The 17,447-nt window shown below is 41.5% G+C and overlaps 1 protein-coding gene across 1 annotated transcript; it reads left to right on the forward strand.

Annotated features, from left to right (window-relative positions):
* Positions 1 to 6,590: 6,590 nt before the first annotated feature.
* Positions 6,591 to 7,067, forward strand: LOC115957232. The gene has a single exon (XM_031075433.1). It carries the CDS (start codon positions 6,591 to 6,593, stop codon positions 7,065 to 7,067), a length of 477 nt encoding a protein of 158 aa, XP_030931293.1.
* Positions 7,068 to 17,447: the final 10,380 nt, after the last annotated feature.

Here is a 17,447-nt window from a genome sequence, read left to right on the forward strand (position 1 = left end):
TTATGAATGAGACTAGCTAGTGATAACCTATGTGCATATATATAAGACAGTCAAGAATATTGTCGGTTTTTTTTTTTTTTTTTTTTGATTAAAAAAGAGAGAACATTGTCGATTTCGGTTTGTGTAATCCCTATTATTTTGGTGTGTGGACTGGTTTCTAGGATTTAATTATAGAGATTTGCTTCTTAGAAAAAGCAACACGTTATTAAATATCAGGTACCTGTGTTATTATGTCATATAATTATCTCACCAAATCATCCAAGCCGATAGAGAAATACTACGCTAACCATAAATAGCAAACTTTAATACGTTTTTTTTTTTTTTTTGGTGTGACAAATAGCAAATTTTAATACTTTAGAAACCAAAAAAAAAAATAACGATATTAATAAGTAGGTAAAAAAGAAGATAAAATTCCAAGTTCCAACCTGTGATTATTTTCAACAGAGTTCGGGTCTTTAACTCTTTACAAAGAATAAATAAAAGAGAGACAAAAATAAATAAATAACAATTATTCCTTAAATTACTCAGTCATATTTCTAAGATATTTTTACATAAATTACTTGTTTGAATATTTTCACCATACCAACGTGAAAACTAGAAATATCAGAAAAAGAAGAAAAAGAGTATAAAAAGAGAATTAAAGAAAAAAAAACTTTGAGTACCTGATGGCTGATTTTGCTTCAAGAATGAAGTTTTTTTTTTTTTTTTTGGTTGAAAAATTCTCCAGTGAAGTTGAGTAAGCAGAACGAGTTTGGGAATTTAGCTTTATTGTGATTATTATCATTGTGCTGTTTTCTTTTATAGAAGCTTGAGGCGGTGATCTCTCAAAAAAGAAAAGCTTGAGGCGGTGATCGACTTTGGTTATGAAATTCGAGTAGGATTAGGATTAGGAAATTCCAATGCTCAATGTATCATTCCGGGGATGTTTTAGGACTTGGGAAATCTCATGCATGTGTGCGACTGACTGGTTCTGTCATGCTATGCTATACTTATATATATATATATATATATGAGATAGGTTCAAGTTACATCTACGCTCCGTTTGTTTCAATGGAAAACTTTGTGTAAAGATAGTTTTCCATGTTTTCTAGTGTTTGGTAGCATAAAAAAAGATGAATCAAAGGAAAACTATCTTTGGTCAACATAAAAAGTATGGCTTATTTTTAGAGATTGTTTTCCATTAAATTTTTTTGGAAAACAACTATATCTCACAGCAAGTTAAATAAGGGAAGTTAGGAGGTTGTTTTTCAACTCATTTAAAGTTGCTATCAAACATTAGAAAATGAGATAGTTTTATAGAAAATACTTCTTGAAAAATGACTCGTTTTCTAGAAAACGTCATTGCTGAAACAAACAGAGCATAGGTATAACTCTTGTAAAGTTATACTTTTTTACACTATAGATTTCTAAGAGATCAAAGTATCTAATAGTTTAAAAAAAAATCATTAAATATTATTACTTTTTACCTTATTAATAATATCATCTAATTAATACTAACATTCTCTCTCTTTATTTATTATTACTTTCAAAATATCAATTTAATGGAAAATAGAATAATACTATACATACATTGCAAATCGTTGCTTACTTTAATTAAACTAAAAAAAACATACAAAGGACAAGATAAGCCCACGTTCAGATTCCTTAGCCAACAAAATTTTTTCATATAAATTAGAATAATAATTTGTTGAAAATGGCATGTGCCCTTTAATCAAGTGAGAAACATTAAATAAGGAAAGAGAAAAATGTGTCAGGTTATAACATTTAATGATTTTTTTTTGAACTGTTAGATCTTTTAGAAATCAACGATTTAAAAAAAGTATAACTCTAAAGAGTTACACCAAGTGTAACTTGAATCTATACATATATATATGAAATAAGTTCAAGTTACAACTGGTGTAATTCTAAATTTTTTTAAACCATTGGATTTAAATAGATCCAACGGTTGAAAAAAGACTAATTATTACAAATATTCTTATTAGAATCTAATTAATTATCTTCATTTATCACCTTCTAAACCTATTTTTACACCCAAAAAAATGTTTGACATCTGCTTCTCTCTCTTCCTCCTCCACCACCTCAATAAGTTAGCGGCAGAAAAAAAAAAAAAAAATGGCGTACAAAAAAAAAAAACACCCATTATATGAGAGGATATTTATACTGAAACTATAATGTCGATAATAGGAATGCGAGCGAAGTTGGAATGACTAACGCAATTTGATATTTATATTATTTTTATTTTTTGTGGTCTAAATTGAATTGGATTTCACCATATTGATTTGAAAGGTCTGATATTGTTAGAATCTAAAGAGTTATCAGTATTGACTGGAATTTTCTTTCCATAGAATCCATACACCGTTGTGAATCTTGTGATGGTGAAGGCGCTCATCTGATTCCTACTATGCCAGAGTTCATTAACACGTTTTGGGACCTTCAATTATAGATGCTATCAATTAGACTATTATTTTCACACACATACACACACACACACACATATATATATATATATATATATATTTTGAATGTCCATGGTGCTTGATGAATTAAAGGTTTCAAACTATCAGATTAAGATATCTATTGCAGAACATGGACAGCTAGTTTGGTTTTTTTTTTTTTCTTTTGTACGCCATTTTGGATTTTTTTTTCCTTTTGCTGGCAACCTGTGGAGGTGATGGAGGAGAAAGAGAGAGAAACGTAGAGAGAGAGAAACGTAAATGAGAGAGAGTCAGAAGTTAAACTTTTTTTGGGTTTAGAGATAAGTTTAGAAAGTAATAAATGAAGGTAATTAATTAGATTCTAATCAGAATATTTGTAATAATTATAGTCTTTTTTTAACCGTTAGATCTACTTAAATCCAATGATTTAAAAAATGTGTAACTCTTTAAAGTTACATCAGGTGTAACTCTTCACCAAGTGTAACTTGAACATATCTCATATATATATATGAAGTATGAACCCATTCTACTTTCTACCCAAAGAGCAGAGATGGATAGAACTACTTAAGGTATGTTTGGTACATTGAATAGAGATTATGACAGGAATTGTAATCTTTATTACTGAGAATAAAATGTGTTGTAATGTAATAACTAAACCTATTCATTAGTTTGGTTGTGAGTTATAACATTAGAATGCCACTTAACATTTATTTTATGATATATCTCACTCGTACAATTATATCTCCTTAAAAATTGTTATTTTTAAATTTAAGAGAAATATGTGTTATTTTTTATAATTTTTTATTTTTATAATTATTAGATGTATATGAAAAGTTTGTTTATTTGGAAATATATTAAGTTTTGAAATTATTACACCTACTAAGAAATAACTAATACAACCTTTAAAAGAGGAATAATTATTCCTCATTTTACCACCGCACACCCTTGGTGCGTTGGTCACTCCATAAGTATAAGTGTTTGTGGGATATGGGGGGTAAGGGTCAAGGTTCAAGTCTCCAAGAAGGAACTTCACACACATATACACTTAGATTAGGTTAGAGTAGAAATTCTATCTTGTATAAAAAATAAAAAATAAAAGTTATTCCTCATTTTGAAGAATAGCTATTCATAAGGAATGACTATTTCTTGTAATAAAAATCTAACCAAATTAAAGAATAACTAAACCATAAGAATAACCATTGGCGGCTCCAGGAATTTTTTCCAAGGTATTCCTTAAGAAGCATAAACTACACAATTTAATAAAAAGAAAATTTTATATATTGACAACAACAACAACAATAATAAAAAAACACACAAATACATAAAATTTTACAACATAAAACTTGTGGAGTTCAGTTGTGGTTGTTGTTAGTGTTGCTAAACAGGGATGGACGGCAATGGCTAGGGAGAGTAAGTGAGTTTCTTATTTCCTTTTAGCCTTTATATTTGATTTAGTTTTAATTTAAATTATTTAATGACTTGTGAATCCGCAAGGTACTAAGGCAATGAGGATTTTTTTTTTTTTTTAATATTTGTTGAATTAAAAACGTAATTGTGTTGGTGTTGGAGTAGTGATAGCCTTAGTCTGAGATGAGATTGATCTTGTATTGGGCTTTTTTATTGGCATTTGGTTTTGGCCTTGTTAATGGTTTTATTATAATTTTTTTCCTAGATTTTCGTTCAAGTTTTTTTTTTTTTTTTTTTGGGTTTTTTTCCATGATTTTATAAACCAGTACGAAGAACTGAAAAATGAACTGGTTATTGGTTTCTTGGTCGAACCAAGATCCGACTTATGGTCAAATCGGTGACGTCATAAATAATATAATTAATAAAATTTTAAATCATATAAATAAAAATATAACAAGTTTATTACTAATAATATTGTAGGGACAAAGGCCCAAAATCATACAATGGGCCTTGGGCCCCATACGGGAAGATCAACCACGTCCGAGGAGAAGACGTGGGTGCCAAAAGGGCTCCCAGCCTAGTTCTCGTGGGCATGAAGACATTTAAAGGGCAGTCCGATGAGAAATGTCTCCTCGGACGTGACGAGTATAGCTCAAATATGCACTCTACCTACTAAAAGGACCCACCCCAATGGACATTAGTAACAAGAACGAGTCCCACAGACCCGTGGCAAAGAAGGAAACGTAAGATGTCTAAGGAGAGGCTGCAGCTGCCACATTAAATGCGTTGTAGCTACTTTTCTGGCAGCATTAATGTGGAGAAGACGCGTGAACAGTGCTGCCTTGGCTACCACATCTCACAGAAAGATGTAGGGGGTGTCCGATGGGACAAGCACTCAAGTGAGGGTCTAGATAATCAACAAGTGTAGGGTCATGATGGCTTTAAGGAGACTATATAAGGAAGGGAGTCCTCATGAAGAAAGGGGCCGAAAAAGGGGAGGAGAACAGAGGAACAGAAAAATAACTGAAGATTTAGAGCAAGAACCAGCAAACATCCATCCAATCTCCTTGGAATGAGAATATACGGACATTAACAGGATTTATTTGTGTCTAATTGTTGTGTAGCCCAACCTTAACTACTGTCTACTTCGCTAAGACCCAGTTCTGTAGCCCACTCTCTATAAGTTCATTATTTCTAGGCTTCTTGGACCAAAACCCCATAGTTGTTGGGCTTGGGCCCCAAATTATGACCGTACAATTGGCGCTGTCTGTGGAGAGAACTTGTGTCTCAGCAAGTGCAACTGTTAAAAATGGAAGGATCAGGTCCGCACCAAACGGGACCTGCAAACTCCCAACGGTAGGAAAACTTTCTTAACCTCGAGCGGGAAAGAGATCAAGATAAGTGACGAGAGGGTAGTGTAAATACCTCCCATACGAGCAGAAGCCGTTCGAGAGGGAAAGGTCATGCATCCCAAAAGCGAGACTGTAATAGGGCTCTACAGCAAGAAATTGATGACCTGAAGAGGAAGTTGTGCCGAGCACAGCGAAGGCGTCCCTCCCCCAGTCCGGACACTAGCGATGAAGAAGACAACGAATACAGACGAAGGTCGAGAACCCCACCAAGTGAAACCTTCTCCTATGAGGAAAAGCAACCTCACAAACGCGGCCACAAAAGTCCGTCTTACAAGGGCCTAGTAAACGACGCCATGAGTAAGGCTCTGGACCGAATCTCCCGGTCACCCTTCACATGTAAGATAGAGAGGGCTGAACTTCCTCAACGGTTCCACCAACCCACTTTTGCCATATATAATGGTTGGACAGACCCCGTAGAGCACGTAAGTTAGTTCAACCAAAGGATGGTCATCTATTCCAAAGATGAGACTTTGATGTGTAAAATGTTCCCATCCAATTTGGGACCCATGGCAATGAGATGGTTTGACGACCTTAAGCGAACTCCATAAATTCCTTTAAGCAGCTAACCCAGGCTTTCGGCTCTCACTTCATCACGAGCTGTAGGGTTCCTCGGCCCTTGGATTCCCTCTTGTCCTTATCCATGCTAGAAGGAGAAACCCTGAAAGCCTACTCGAATAGGTATTAGGAGATGTATAACGAGATAGAGGGCAATTATGATGACGTTGCCATCAACACCTTCAAAAGAGGACTGCCGACCGAGCACGGTTTAAGGAAATCCCTGACCGGGAAACCGGTCACCAGCCTGTGCCAGCTCATGGATCGAATCGACAAGTACAAAAGGGTCGAAGAGGACCAGTAGGTGGGTAAGGGTAAAGCGAAGGTTGTCCCTCAGGAGAGGAAGGACTTCAGGTCGGACCGATTTAGCAGCAACAACCGGTCGAGAAGAGATTACACGGAGCAGCCTGGATCCGCCGAGGCGCAGGTAGTCCACGCTCTGTTCCGGGATCCATTACATCAGATCTTGGAGAAAGTCAAGAACGAGCCTTTCTGCAAATGGCCAAATAGGATGGCAAGCAACCCCACAAAACGCAACCAAAACCTATACTGTCAATACCACCAAGAATCGGGGCACACCACCGATGAATGTAGGAACCTGAAAAACCACTCGGATCTGCTGGTCCGAGAGGGAAAGCTAAGTCACCTCTTACATCATTCAAACGGCTAACAAGAACGGACGAATGTTGAGACGCAGCAGGTGACCTTGAGACCGCCCATTGGCATGATAAATGTCATTCTCGCCACTCTAGGAAGAACGAGCTCCCATCCTTCCAGGGTAATGTCGGTGGCCCGACTCTCAACTGAGAATGACGGCCGTGAGTCGAAGAGAGCCAAGGGGATGGCTTCACCGTTACTAGGATTCTCGGATGAGGATAAGATTGGAACTATTCAATCCCACGACGATGCTCTAGTCGTCACGCTCAGGATTGGGGGATATGACATCAAGAGGATATTAGTCGATCAAGGTAGCACTGTAGAGGTGATGTACCCCGACCTATTCAAGGGGCTGAAACTAAGGCCCGAAGACCTGACGGGATACGACTCCCCTTTAGTAAGCTTCGAAGGGAAAACCGTTATTTCGAGAGGCCAGATTAGACTGCCCATACAAACTGGCTCGAACATAGTAGAGGTGGACTTCATAGTGGTGGATGCATATTCGCCCTACACCGCCATTGTAACTAGACCTTGGCTTCATGCCCTAGGGGCTGTTTCCTCTACCTTGCCCCAAAGGGTGAAGTACCCGTTGGAGGGTTGAGTCAAAGAAATAATAGGAGATCAAGCCATGGCACGGCAATGCATGGTATCCCCCGTCTCACAAAGGCCAAGTGCTGAGCCCCCAACCTCTATCGAGAACCGCATATAGCAGTTAACAACCCCAGCCATGATTGGTGGGGGATCAGCTGAGGAGGCAAGTTACGAGGATTTGGAAAAAGTTCTTATGGGCATTGATCCAGAGAGATTCTTTCAGGTCGGCTTAGAGCTACCACCCCGAGAGAAAGAAGAGCTAATTGATTTCCTTAGGGAAAATGTGGATGTGTTTGCATGGGACGCCTACAAGGCTTCGGGGGTCGACTCGAACTTTATATGTCATCATCTTAATGTTAACCCGGCTGTTACGCCTAAGAAACAACCCTCTCGGTGCTTGTCGAAAGAGCATGCTGATGCGGTCAGGGAGGAGGTGATGAAACTTAAAAGGGCAGGGGCTATCAAAGAGGTCTTCTACCCTAAGTGGCTGGCCAATACAGTCGTGGTAAAGAAGAAGAGTGGGAAATAGCGAGTCTGCGTGGACTTCACGGACCTGAATAAAGCCTGTTCGAAAGACCCCTTCCCTATGCCTCGGATAGATTGACTGGTAGACTCAACCACGGGACATCCTCGAATGAGCTTTTAGACGCCTTTCAAGGATATCATCAAATACCCCTGGCTACAAATGACCAAGAAAAAACAGTTTTTGTCACTCCCATCGGAAATTACCACTATAAAGTGATGCCTTTCGGTTTGAAAAATACCGACTCTACCTACCAGAGGATGATGACCAGGATGTTTGAGCTGCAAATGGGTAAGAGCATCAAAGTCTATATAGATGACATGGTAGTAAAGAGTAAGTTGGTGTCCGGGCATGTGAGGGACCTCGGGGATATCTTTAAAGTCCTGAGGAGACACAGGCTACGCCTGAACGTGTCTAAATGTTCATTCGGAGTGGGATCAAGAAAGTTCTTGGGCTATATGGTGATCCACAGGGGTATTGAAGTCAACCCCGACCAAATTAGAACTATCCACAGCATGCAGCCTCCTCGGAACCCCAAGGAGGACCGAAAGCTCACCGGCATGATCGCCGCTTTGAATCATTTCATCTCTCGTTCAGCGGATAGGTGTAGGCTTTTCTTTCTCTTATTAAACAAGTGGAAAGGGTTCGAGTGGACTGAAGAATGTGCCTTAGCCTTCCAGCAACTCAAAGAGTATCTGTCTTGGCTACCAGTCATGTGTAGTCTTGAAGCCGACGAGGTTTTATTCGCCTACATCGTCATGGCCCCCCACGCAATGAGTTTGGTCCTGATCCAAATGGACAACGGCGTACAACGGCCTATCTATTATATGAGCAAGTCATTGCACGAGGCTGAAATCTGTTACCTCCCCTTGGAAAAGGCCATCATGGCGATCGTTTAGGCCACGTGGAAACTCCCCCACTATTTTTAGGCACACACAGTCGTCGTTTTAACCTAACTCCCTCTCAGGTCTATACTCCGAAGTGCCGATTACACAGGGAGAATTGCTAAATGAGGTACCATTCTTAGCGCCTTCGACATCAAGTACATGCCTCGCAATGCCGTGAAGGGCCAAATCCTTGCGGATCTGGTGGCTGAGTTTGCTAAACCTTTACCAGAAGAAGGGGGAGAAATGCCGAGCATGGATGAAAAACTAGTTGGCACAATCTCTCCTCAGTGGTCCACCTGTTGGAAGGCATATGACGACAGTGCGGCAAATCAAAGGGGCTCTGGGGTGGGACTCGTCTTGATTTCTCCTGAGGGAATTACCATTGAAAAATCGCTAAGGTTAGGTTTTTCAGCCACGAATAACGAGGCAGAATATGAAGCCCTGTTGGAAGGAATGTCTATGGTCCAGAAGTTGGGCGGGAAATCCATAAACATGTTCTCAGACTCAAGACTTGTTGTAGGTTAAGTAAATGGTGAATTGGAGGTAAGGGATGAAAGAATGCAAGAGTACCTGGTCCAAGCTAAACGCTCGCGGTTGCGTTTTAACTCTTTTAGCCTTCTGCACGTATCCAGAAGCGGAAACACCCATGCCGATTCTCTTGCCATGCTGGCCACCTCCTCGGCTTAATGTTTACCTCGGGTTATACTGGTGAAGGATCTACACAGGCCTTCGGTGGTGAAGGCCGAGTTGATGCATGTCCACAGCATCAAGGCGGGGCCTAGCTAGATGGACCCTTTAATATTGTTTTTAAAGGAGGACGTCTTACCCGAAGAGAAGAGTGAGGCCGACAAGATTAGAAGAAAGGCTTCTCGATTCTAGCTATCCGAGGACTTGAAACTGTATAAGCGCTCATTTACAGGACCGTATTTGCTATGCGTACACCCTGATGCCACGGAGCTTATCCTAAAGGAATTGCACGAAGGAATTTATGGGAGCCATACAGGGGGCAGGTCCTTGTCCCATAGAGCTATAACCTAAGATTACTGGTGGCCGAGCATGCAAAAAGAGGCGCACGAATACATGAAGAAGTGCGACCAATGTCAGAGGTTTGCCCCAAATATACATTAACCGGGCGGGACCCTCAATCCTCTGTCTAGCCCTTGGCCGTTCGCATAGTGGGGCTTGGATATCCTAGGGCCATTTCCTAAAGCAGTGGGGAACAAGATGTATCTTCTTGTCGGCACTGATTATTTCACTAAATGGGTCGAAGCCGAACCACTGGCAAACATTAGAGACGTAGATGCCAAGAAGTTTATTTGGAGAAACATCGTCACCAGGTTTGGAGTCCCTCACACCCTAATCTCGGATAACCATCTCCAGTTCGATAGTAAGGCTTTCAGAAGGTACTGCAGCGAGTTGGGAATTGCGAATAGATACTCTACACCGGCTTACCCTCAGGGGAATGGGCAAGCCGAGGCCGTCAACAAGGTCATAGTAAATGAGCTGAAGAAGAGGTTAGATGACGCGAAGGGGAGACCCCCTTTTCGATGACCTATGGAGCCGAGGCCGTCATTCCTCTAGAAACAAACTTCCCAACACTGAAGACCAGCTTATTTTGTCATAATGGCAATAATGAGTTGCTGGAAAAAACCGTAGACCTTATCAAGGAAAGAAGGGAAAGAGCAATGGTCCAACTTGCCTACTACCAACACAAACTTAAGTAAGGTTATGACGCCAAGGTAAAACTAAGGCCACTAGCATCTGGGGATCTGGTATTAAGAAAATTTCTGGGCACTGCAAAAAATCCCGCGTAGGGAAAGCTCGGACCAAATTGGGAAAGGCCATATCGTGTCACTTCGGTGGCTAACATAGGGGCCTACTTTTTAGAAGATTTGGATAAACATGTAGTGCCACGTCCCTGGAATGTAAATACCTGAAAATGTACTATTATTAATGAAAGTCCGTACTCTTGGTGTTACCCACTGTGCATTTTTATCTAAGTGTTAAACAGAACTCAAGTCTTGTGTGGCTCCTCGGACCATAGGCTTGGGGAAAATTAATTACTGTGCATTTTTATCCAAGTGTTAAACAAAACCCAAGTCTTGCGTGGCTCCTCGGACCATAGGCTTGGGGAAAATTAATCACTGTGCATTTTTATCCAAGTATTAAACAGAACCCAAGTCCTGTGTGGCTCCTCGAACCACAGGCTTGGGGGAAATTAATCACTGTGGATTTTTGTCTAAGTGTTAAACAGATTCCAGGTCCTGTGTGGCTTCTCGGACCACAAGTTTGGGGGAAATTAACCACTATGCAGTTTTATCTAAGTGTTAAACAGAACCCAGGTCTTGCGTGGCTCCTCGAACCACAGGCTTGGGGGAAATTAACCACTATGCAGTTTTATCTAAGTGTTAAACAGAACCCAGGTCTTGCGTGGCTCCTCGGACCACAGGCTTGGGGGAAATTAACCACTATGCAGTTTTATCTAAGTGTTAAAGAGAACCTAGGTCCTACGTGGCTCCTCGAACCACAGGCTTGGGGAAAATTAGTCACTATGCAGTTTTATCTAAGTGTTAAACATAACCCAGGTCCTGCGTGGCTCCTCGGACCACAGGCTTGGGGGAAATTAGTCACTATACAGTTTTATCTAAGTGTTAAATAGAACTTAGGTCCTGCGTGGCTCCTCGGACCACAGGCTTGGGGGAAATTAACCACTATGCAGTTTTATCTAAGTGGTAAATAGAACCCCGGTCCTGCGTGGCTCCTCGGACCACAGACTTGGGGGAAATCAGTCACTCAAAAAGGCGCAAAATCATGGGGGAAGAGTCTTATTCTCTCATTCATACTTAGCCGTATTACTTAAACTGCGAATAATGGATTATCATCAGAAATCTAGTAACACAGTTGAAATTCATTCACAATGAAGACAAAAGTTGAAGCAATAAAATAAACTTCAAAGAAGAAATTATATCATTCATTAAGCTCCAAGATGTGTCATCTTACAAACATTAACAAAAGCTAAGGAAATGGAAAACAGAACAAAACAACTACAAGAGAAACCCTACACTAATGTCCTAGACTTTATCTTGGGTTGAGCTCTTTACAGGACCCTCAGCCTTGGGACGATCACCTCTTGCTGTAGGTTTGGGTCCGACATCCTTGGCATGCGTGACAACGTCCCTTATAGTGAAGGCATCCTCAAGTGACTTGTCCTTGGCTGTTGGCTGTACCTCCTCATTCCCCTCTTTCCCTTTAGGTATGATGAAATCGGGAGCAGTGGTCGGGGCAGAAAGGGGCTCCTCAAGAGGATCCGAACTTGGAATCTCATGAATATCCTCAGAAAAGAAGATATTCTCGATCCTCCTAAGGTCGGAGTCCGCAGGAATCGCCGCCTGGTCCACGGCTACTCCCCAGGACTCAGTGACGTAGTCCCTGTAAACCACAGCCACCTCCTCGGTCAGCTTGACTTCAGTGTCCGCCACTACACGCTCATAAGAGGCTGCCACCGCAGCCTCAGCCGCCTCCCTGGCCAAACGAGCTGCCTCCTTCACCTATAGCAGCTGCGCCTTAAGGTCCGAGACCATTTGCTTCTCGGTCGCAAGGTTTATTTCTGATATATGAAGCTGCTGGCGCATGTCCTCGGCCTGCTTCGTTGTGGTCTTAAGGCCCGCCTCAGCATTGTCTCGGGCCTTAAATGCCTCTTTGATCTTCTCATTTAAGCGCTCCTTTTCAAGTTTAAGGGCACCCGCAGCCTTCTCCGTGGCAAGGCGGGACTGAACCTCAACATTCACCCTCCTCCCGAGAATTCTTCGCCCACTCCTCGGCCACGAAGACTTGTTGGGTGACCTGCACAGGAATAATAGAAGAATTATTAAAACAAAAATGACAGATAGACGAACACGGAATAAGGAACCTGAACAAGGGAAAGTCTTCATTTTACCATAGCAAGGTCTCTCTTCAATGACATGAAGAGGTCCGATTGCCTGGTGGCTCGGAGCCCGTCCATGTCACGAGGCAAAAGGAGGGGCTGCTGCAGGGCCTCAGCGAGGTAAGACACCTACCCCCGCTGGGACTCCCAAAGAGTTGCATTCCACGGGATGGGGGCGCCGTCCAACTCTAGGCGAAGAGACCAAGTGCGCTGCTCCCTCCTAATGGTAGCCTCCTCTCGGCTATCGATGGACTTCGTCCTCTTGTCCTTGGGCTCCTTGCCTTTTTTTTGTTGTTTGGCCTTTTGGGGGCCGACCTCACCCTCCTCCAATTCTTCCACTGGCCTTTTCCACCTCAAGTTGGGAATGGGTTGTAGCGCGGGGTCAATGGAAGGAGGAGGATGAGGAGAAGGAAGTTTAGCTAGAACCTGCTCTTTAGGGGCACCCTTGAAGTATTGCCCCTTGTTCCTATTGGACATAAGCCCCTTCAGACCGGATCTTGGCTTTAAGTCCATACCCTCCTCTTCAATTTCTTGGCTCATGTCAATCCGAGCAACTACCAGTCTAGGAGAGTGAGTGGCCGAGAAGCAATCAAGATCCGAGCCAAAATCTGAAAGCTCTACGAGCCTCGTTGATACCTCGCCCTCCTCGTTGAAATGGAAGTGATCGATTTCAGTTCGAGGGACGAATGCGAGGAGTTAATTCCCTCCCCTGGAACGGCTACCTCTTGGAGAACGTGCTGAGTGGGCGGTTGGACTGGTGGTAGGTCTCTCCGAGCAAGGAAGCCCGACTTAGAAACGTCAATACGGGCTAATCGGGGACTCCCAGCCCTTATCACTTGACCCACGTCCACGAAAGCATGAGAGAGAGGCTCGTAGTCCAAGATGAGATGAGCAGCACGCAATTGCCCGTCCTTGCTCACAAAGATCTCGGACCTTAGGAGGTAGTTGAGAGCTTGGACGTTGACCAAACTTATCCTCGGAGTACTGTGTACTTTGTCTGCAAAATATCCAAAGGGAGGGTTATGTCAGTCCGAGAAGGCAAATAATCAAAACAGAGACCAAAATAAGTGAAAGGAAAACTCAAAACTAAGATCCCCGCCGAGGGACTTGACCCTAGAGTGCCCCACCTAGTGCTCCCGCTCTAACTGGGCAGCGAAGACCGTCGTGCCATACTCCGGAGACAATCAAATAATCGTCCTTCAAGCCTTTGTTGGACTTGGGAAGGCAAGATATCAGCCTCACCTCATCGGACCTGGATTTCAGGTAATACAACTCATTAAGGCAATGGCACTTGTACAAGTGAACTATATCGTGCCATGAGAGACCGAGGTTCATCTGTTTGTTTAGAGCGTCTACGCACCCTAGGATCCGGAACATATTAGCGGCACACTGGTAGGGGGCTAGCTTATGACCGCGCAAGTAATCCCTAATTATCCTCCCCATGGGAATCGTCATTCCTCCTTCTATGAAAGCGATCATAGGAATGACGACCTGCCCCGTCTCTCTTTTGGTTAGGATTTGGTCTGAGGAGCAGTATTCTAGACCCACTCCTTGTAGGATACGGTATTTGACCCTAAAACCTTCCATGCCGGTCGAAGAATCTACTAGGTTTTGAAACTTACCCGTCCTACTAACCCTAGGTGGCACGGAAAAAGGTTTGCTAATGGAAGGAGGCCGAGGAGAACAACAAAGAAGGAGAGTTAAGGAATACGAGGAAATGAACACTTACGGGTAGCGCGAGTTCTAAACCTCCCGAGCTTTCAAAGGATCAGCCAGGAATCCTTACAAAAATGGCTATGGACTTTTGAGTGTTTTGCGAGAGAAAGTGCTGAAGTGCTCTAGAATGCTTGAGTGTCTTTTCTAAAAAAGGGAAAGTAATTCCCCTTAGAAGCCTTATATAGTAAGGAAAAAACAAACGGGATTACTCCCGCTCAAAGAATTGGAGGAATGTCTACCGTTGATTAAGTGCCTCACCGTTGGATGCGAGGGAACATAAAGCCGCCTGGTGCAATTAATGGCGCCCCGTGAGCTATGAAACGCTAGTAGCAATAATGAGGCACGTGAGATTGTAGCAATAATGAGGCACGTGAGATTGTATTCCCACACGCGTGAATCAAGAAATTGTGATAATTTATCCAATAAATATCAAAATCTCACCTTTTTTCCTCAGATAAGAGGGAAAAACCGGAATTTTGAGGAGCTATTATAGGGGCAAAGGCCCAAAATCATACAATGGGCCTTGGGCCCCATACGGGAAGATCAACCACGTCCGAGGAGAAGACATGGGTGCCAAAAGGGCTCCCAGCCCAGTTCTCGTGGGCATGAAGACATTTAAAGGGCAGTCCAAGGAGAAATGTCTCCTCGGACGTGACGAGTATGGCTCAAATATGCACTCTGCCTACTAAAAGGACCCACCCTAACGGACATTAGTAACAAGGACGAGTCCCACAGACCCATGGCAAAGAAGGGAACATAAAATATCCAAGGAGAGACTGCAGCTGCCACATTAAATGTGTTGCAGCTACTTTTTTGGCCGCATTAATGTGGAGAAGACCTGTGAACAGTGCTGCCTTGGCTACCACATCTCACAGAAAGATGGAGGGGGTGTCCGATAGGACAAGCACTCAAGTGAGGGTCCAGATAATCAACAAGTGTAGGGTCATGATGGCTTCAAGAAGACTATATAAGAAAGGGAGTCCTCATGAGGAAAGGAACCGAAAAAGGGGAGGAGAACAGAAGAGCAGAAAAATAACTGAAAACTTAGAGCAAGAACCAGCAAACATCCATTCCATCTCCTCAAACTGAGAATATACGGACATTAACAGGATTTATTTGTGTCTAATTGTTGTGTAGCCCAACCTTAACTACTGTCCACTTCACTAAGACCCAATTATGTAGCCCACTCTCTATAAATTCATTGTTTCTGGGCTCCTTGGACCAATACCCCATACTTGTTGGGCTTGGGCCTCAAATTGGACCCTGTAGGCCCAATTCATACAGTTTTAATAGTATCTTCTAGATAATTAGCCCCCACACTAGGTATAACAATACATTTGAGTTGTATTTTTAAGCTCAATGGACCAATGAAAATAAGCTCCAAACACACTTTAATTTCAACAATAAATAGAGTTGAAGTTAATATAATATAAATACTTGTGTGATGTTTTTGGCCAGCAAAAAAAAAATTGAGACAATACCATGGGTCTTTGGCTTTTTGAAGGGATGTTAAGGTGCTTTAAGAATCTCAAAAGTTTTTTTTTTTTTTTTTTAAATAAAAGGTTGTCAAATTTTTACCAGAGCTTTATAGTTTAATTGACATCTCTAAGTATTTTCAATATAAACGTCTACGGTTCAGATTCTTTCCACCCCATTATAACTGTAACTATTGAATTATATAAAATAATAATAATAAGCATTTGGTCCTTTCGAAATGATGACTTATTTTGCATCTATTTTTTAAATGACCAGTCTATCACCAACGTCAAGGCCCCATTCTGAAACTCAGTGACCACAACATTTAGATTCCAACAAATAGCAAAGCTTCAAAAAATAATAACATGGAGTCAAAAGATCAAAAAGATCCAAGCTAGCAATTTTACTATTTAGGTCTCGAAAACATATTAAGAAGCAAACACAAGTTTGTATTCCAACCGAGAACTGAACATGCAATATGACGAACAAATAAGCAAGGGGAGTGTCTAGGGGTTACTCCTGGTTGGTTCCGTTGGTGGTAGCAGTATCGTTATCGCCCGGTAGTGTGCTGGGACTGGGAGCATCGATCGTTTGGACACCATCATTGCTGGCATTCCTGGACCCAGTACAATTGTATATTGTAACAATGAGTAAAACAATGCCTGTGAGGATGCCAACTACTTCGGAAACAACTTTGAGGTTCGTCAGCTACAGTCCATCCCTGTTACGAAATTAAAAGAGGTTGGATCGTAGTAATAAATAATTAAAAACCAATGGTTTATTATTATAAATTTTTTTTTTTGGGGGGGACTACTGTTACGACATACCTGTGAGATGGAAGAGAAGTAGGAAGAGGAGACAAGGCAGACATTGTGGGAGGAGGCGGATGATGAAACTCATGAAAGTATGCCAGTGCCTCAAACCGTTGATTTTCCGGGAGAGTCTTCATATGTTCCGAATTCACCGTTGATTTTCTGTCCACCATTACCATCACACCAGGTCTAGTTGCTGTGCAAGAACCAACTAGAAGGAAAACGAAAAAAATAACATGAAAAGTGTTGCATGAAACATGTCGGGATTTAGAAAGGGAAGAAGCCATTGGAGAAGTTGTTTTGGGGAGCTATATGAAAGGGTTTAAGGTATGTATCAATGTTTGTGACTTTGTGTTATAAATGTTTTTTTACCAAGACAATGAGAGGGAGGGTTGGTCTAGACTCTAAACTTTATATGGGTGAATATTATGTGCATGGGGAAACAGAAAGAATTTGGTAATTGGCATTACAAAGAGGAAGAAGAGTACGAGATTGGGAGTAGTGAAACACACGCAAAAGCTAACGACTATTGAATTTTAAGTGTCAACGGTTTGAAAATAAATATTTCATGAGTACAAGAATTTGGTGCCGGCATAGAGATAATACTCGGAATTTTATTTCCCTTAATTCCATTTTCTTTGTTTTAGTCAAATTTAAAAGATTTTTCCGGGAAATACTACTGCCATCACCACCGCGTTGTTCTTAAAATATTGATACCAGTGGCACACATGGTTGAGTAGGTGGAAAATGCTATTTGGTCACGAAATATATGGTCACTTTCTTTTGTTGGAAAGTGTGTCTAGGCTTCGTAAAATTGATTTTTTCAATATTTTTGTTAAAAAAAAAAAACTCAACAATCCATTATTCTCTATATAAATTCATAATTTTAGTGCTTTATTCGTTGTAATTTGTCTCTCTCACACACACACACTTATATGTATATATATTTTTTAGAATCATGTAATTTGTCACACTTCAAACACTAAAAGAGTTTTTTAGTTAAGCCTTTATATTACAAAAAAAAAAAAAAAAGTAATGTGAAACGACGGAC

The sequence above is a fragment of the Quercus lobata genome, chromosome 8 (assembly GCF_001633185.2).
Source record: "Quercus lobata isolate SW786 chromosome 8, ValleyOak3.0 Primary Assembly, whole genome shotgun sequence".
Lineage (NCBI taxonomy): Eukaryota > Viridiplantae > Streptophyta > Magnoliopsida > Fagales > Fagaceae > Quercus > Quercus lobata.

What these genes read in the sequence shown, in the direction of transcription:
- LOC115957232 (XM_031075433.1), top strand. Translation starts at nt 6,591, where the DNA reads ATGTCGGTGGCCCGACTCTCAACTGAGAATGACGGCCGTGAGTCGAAG.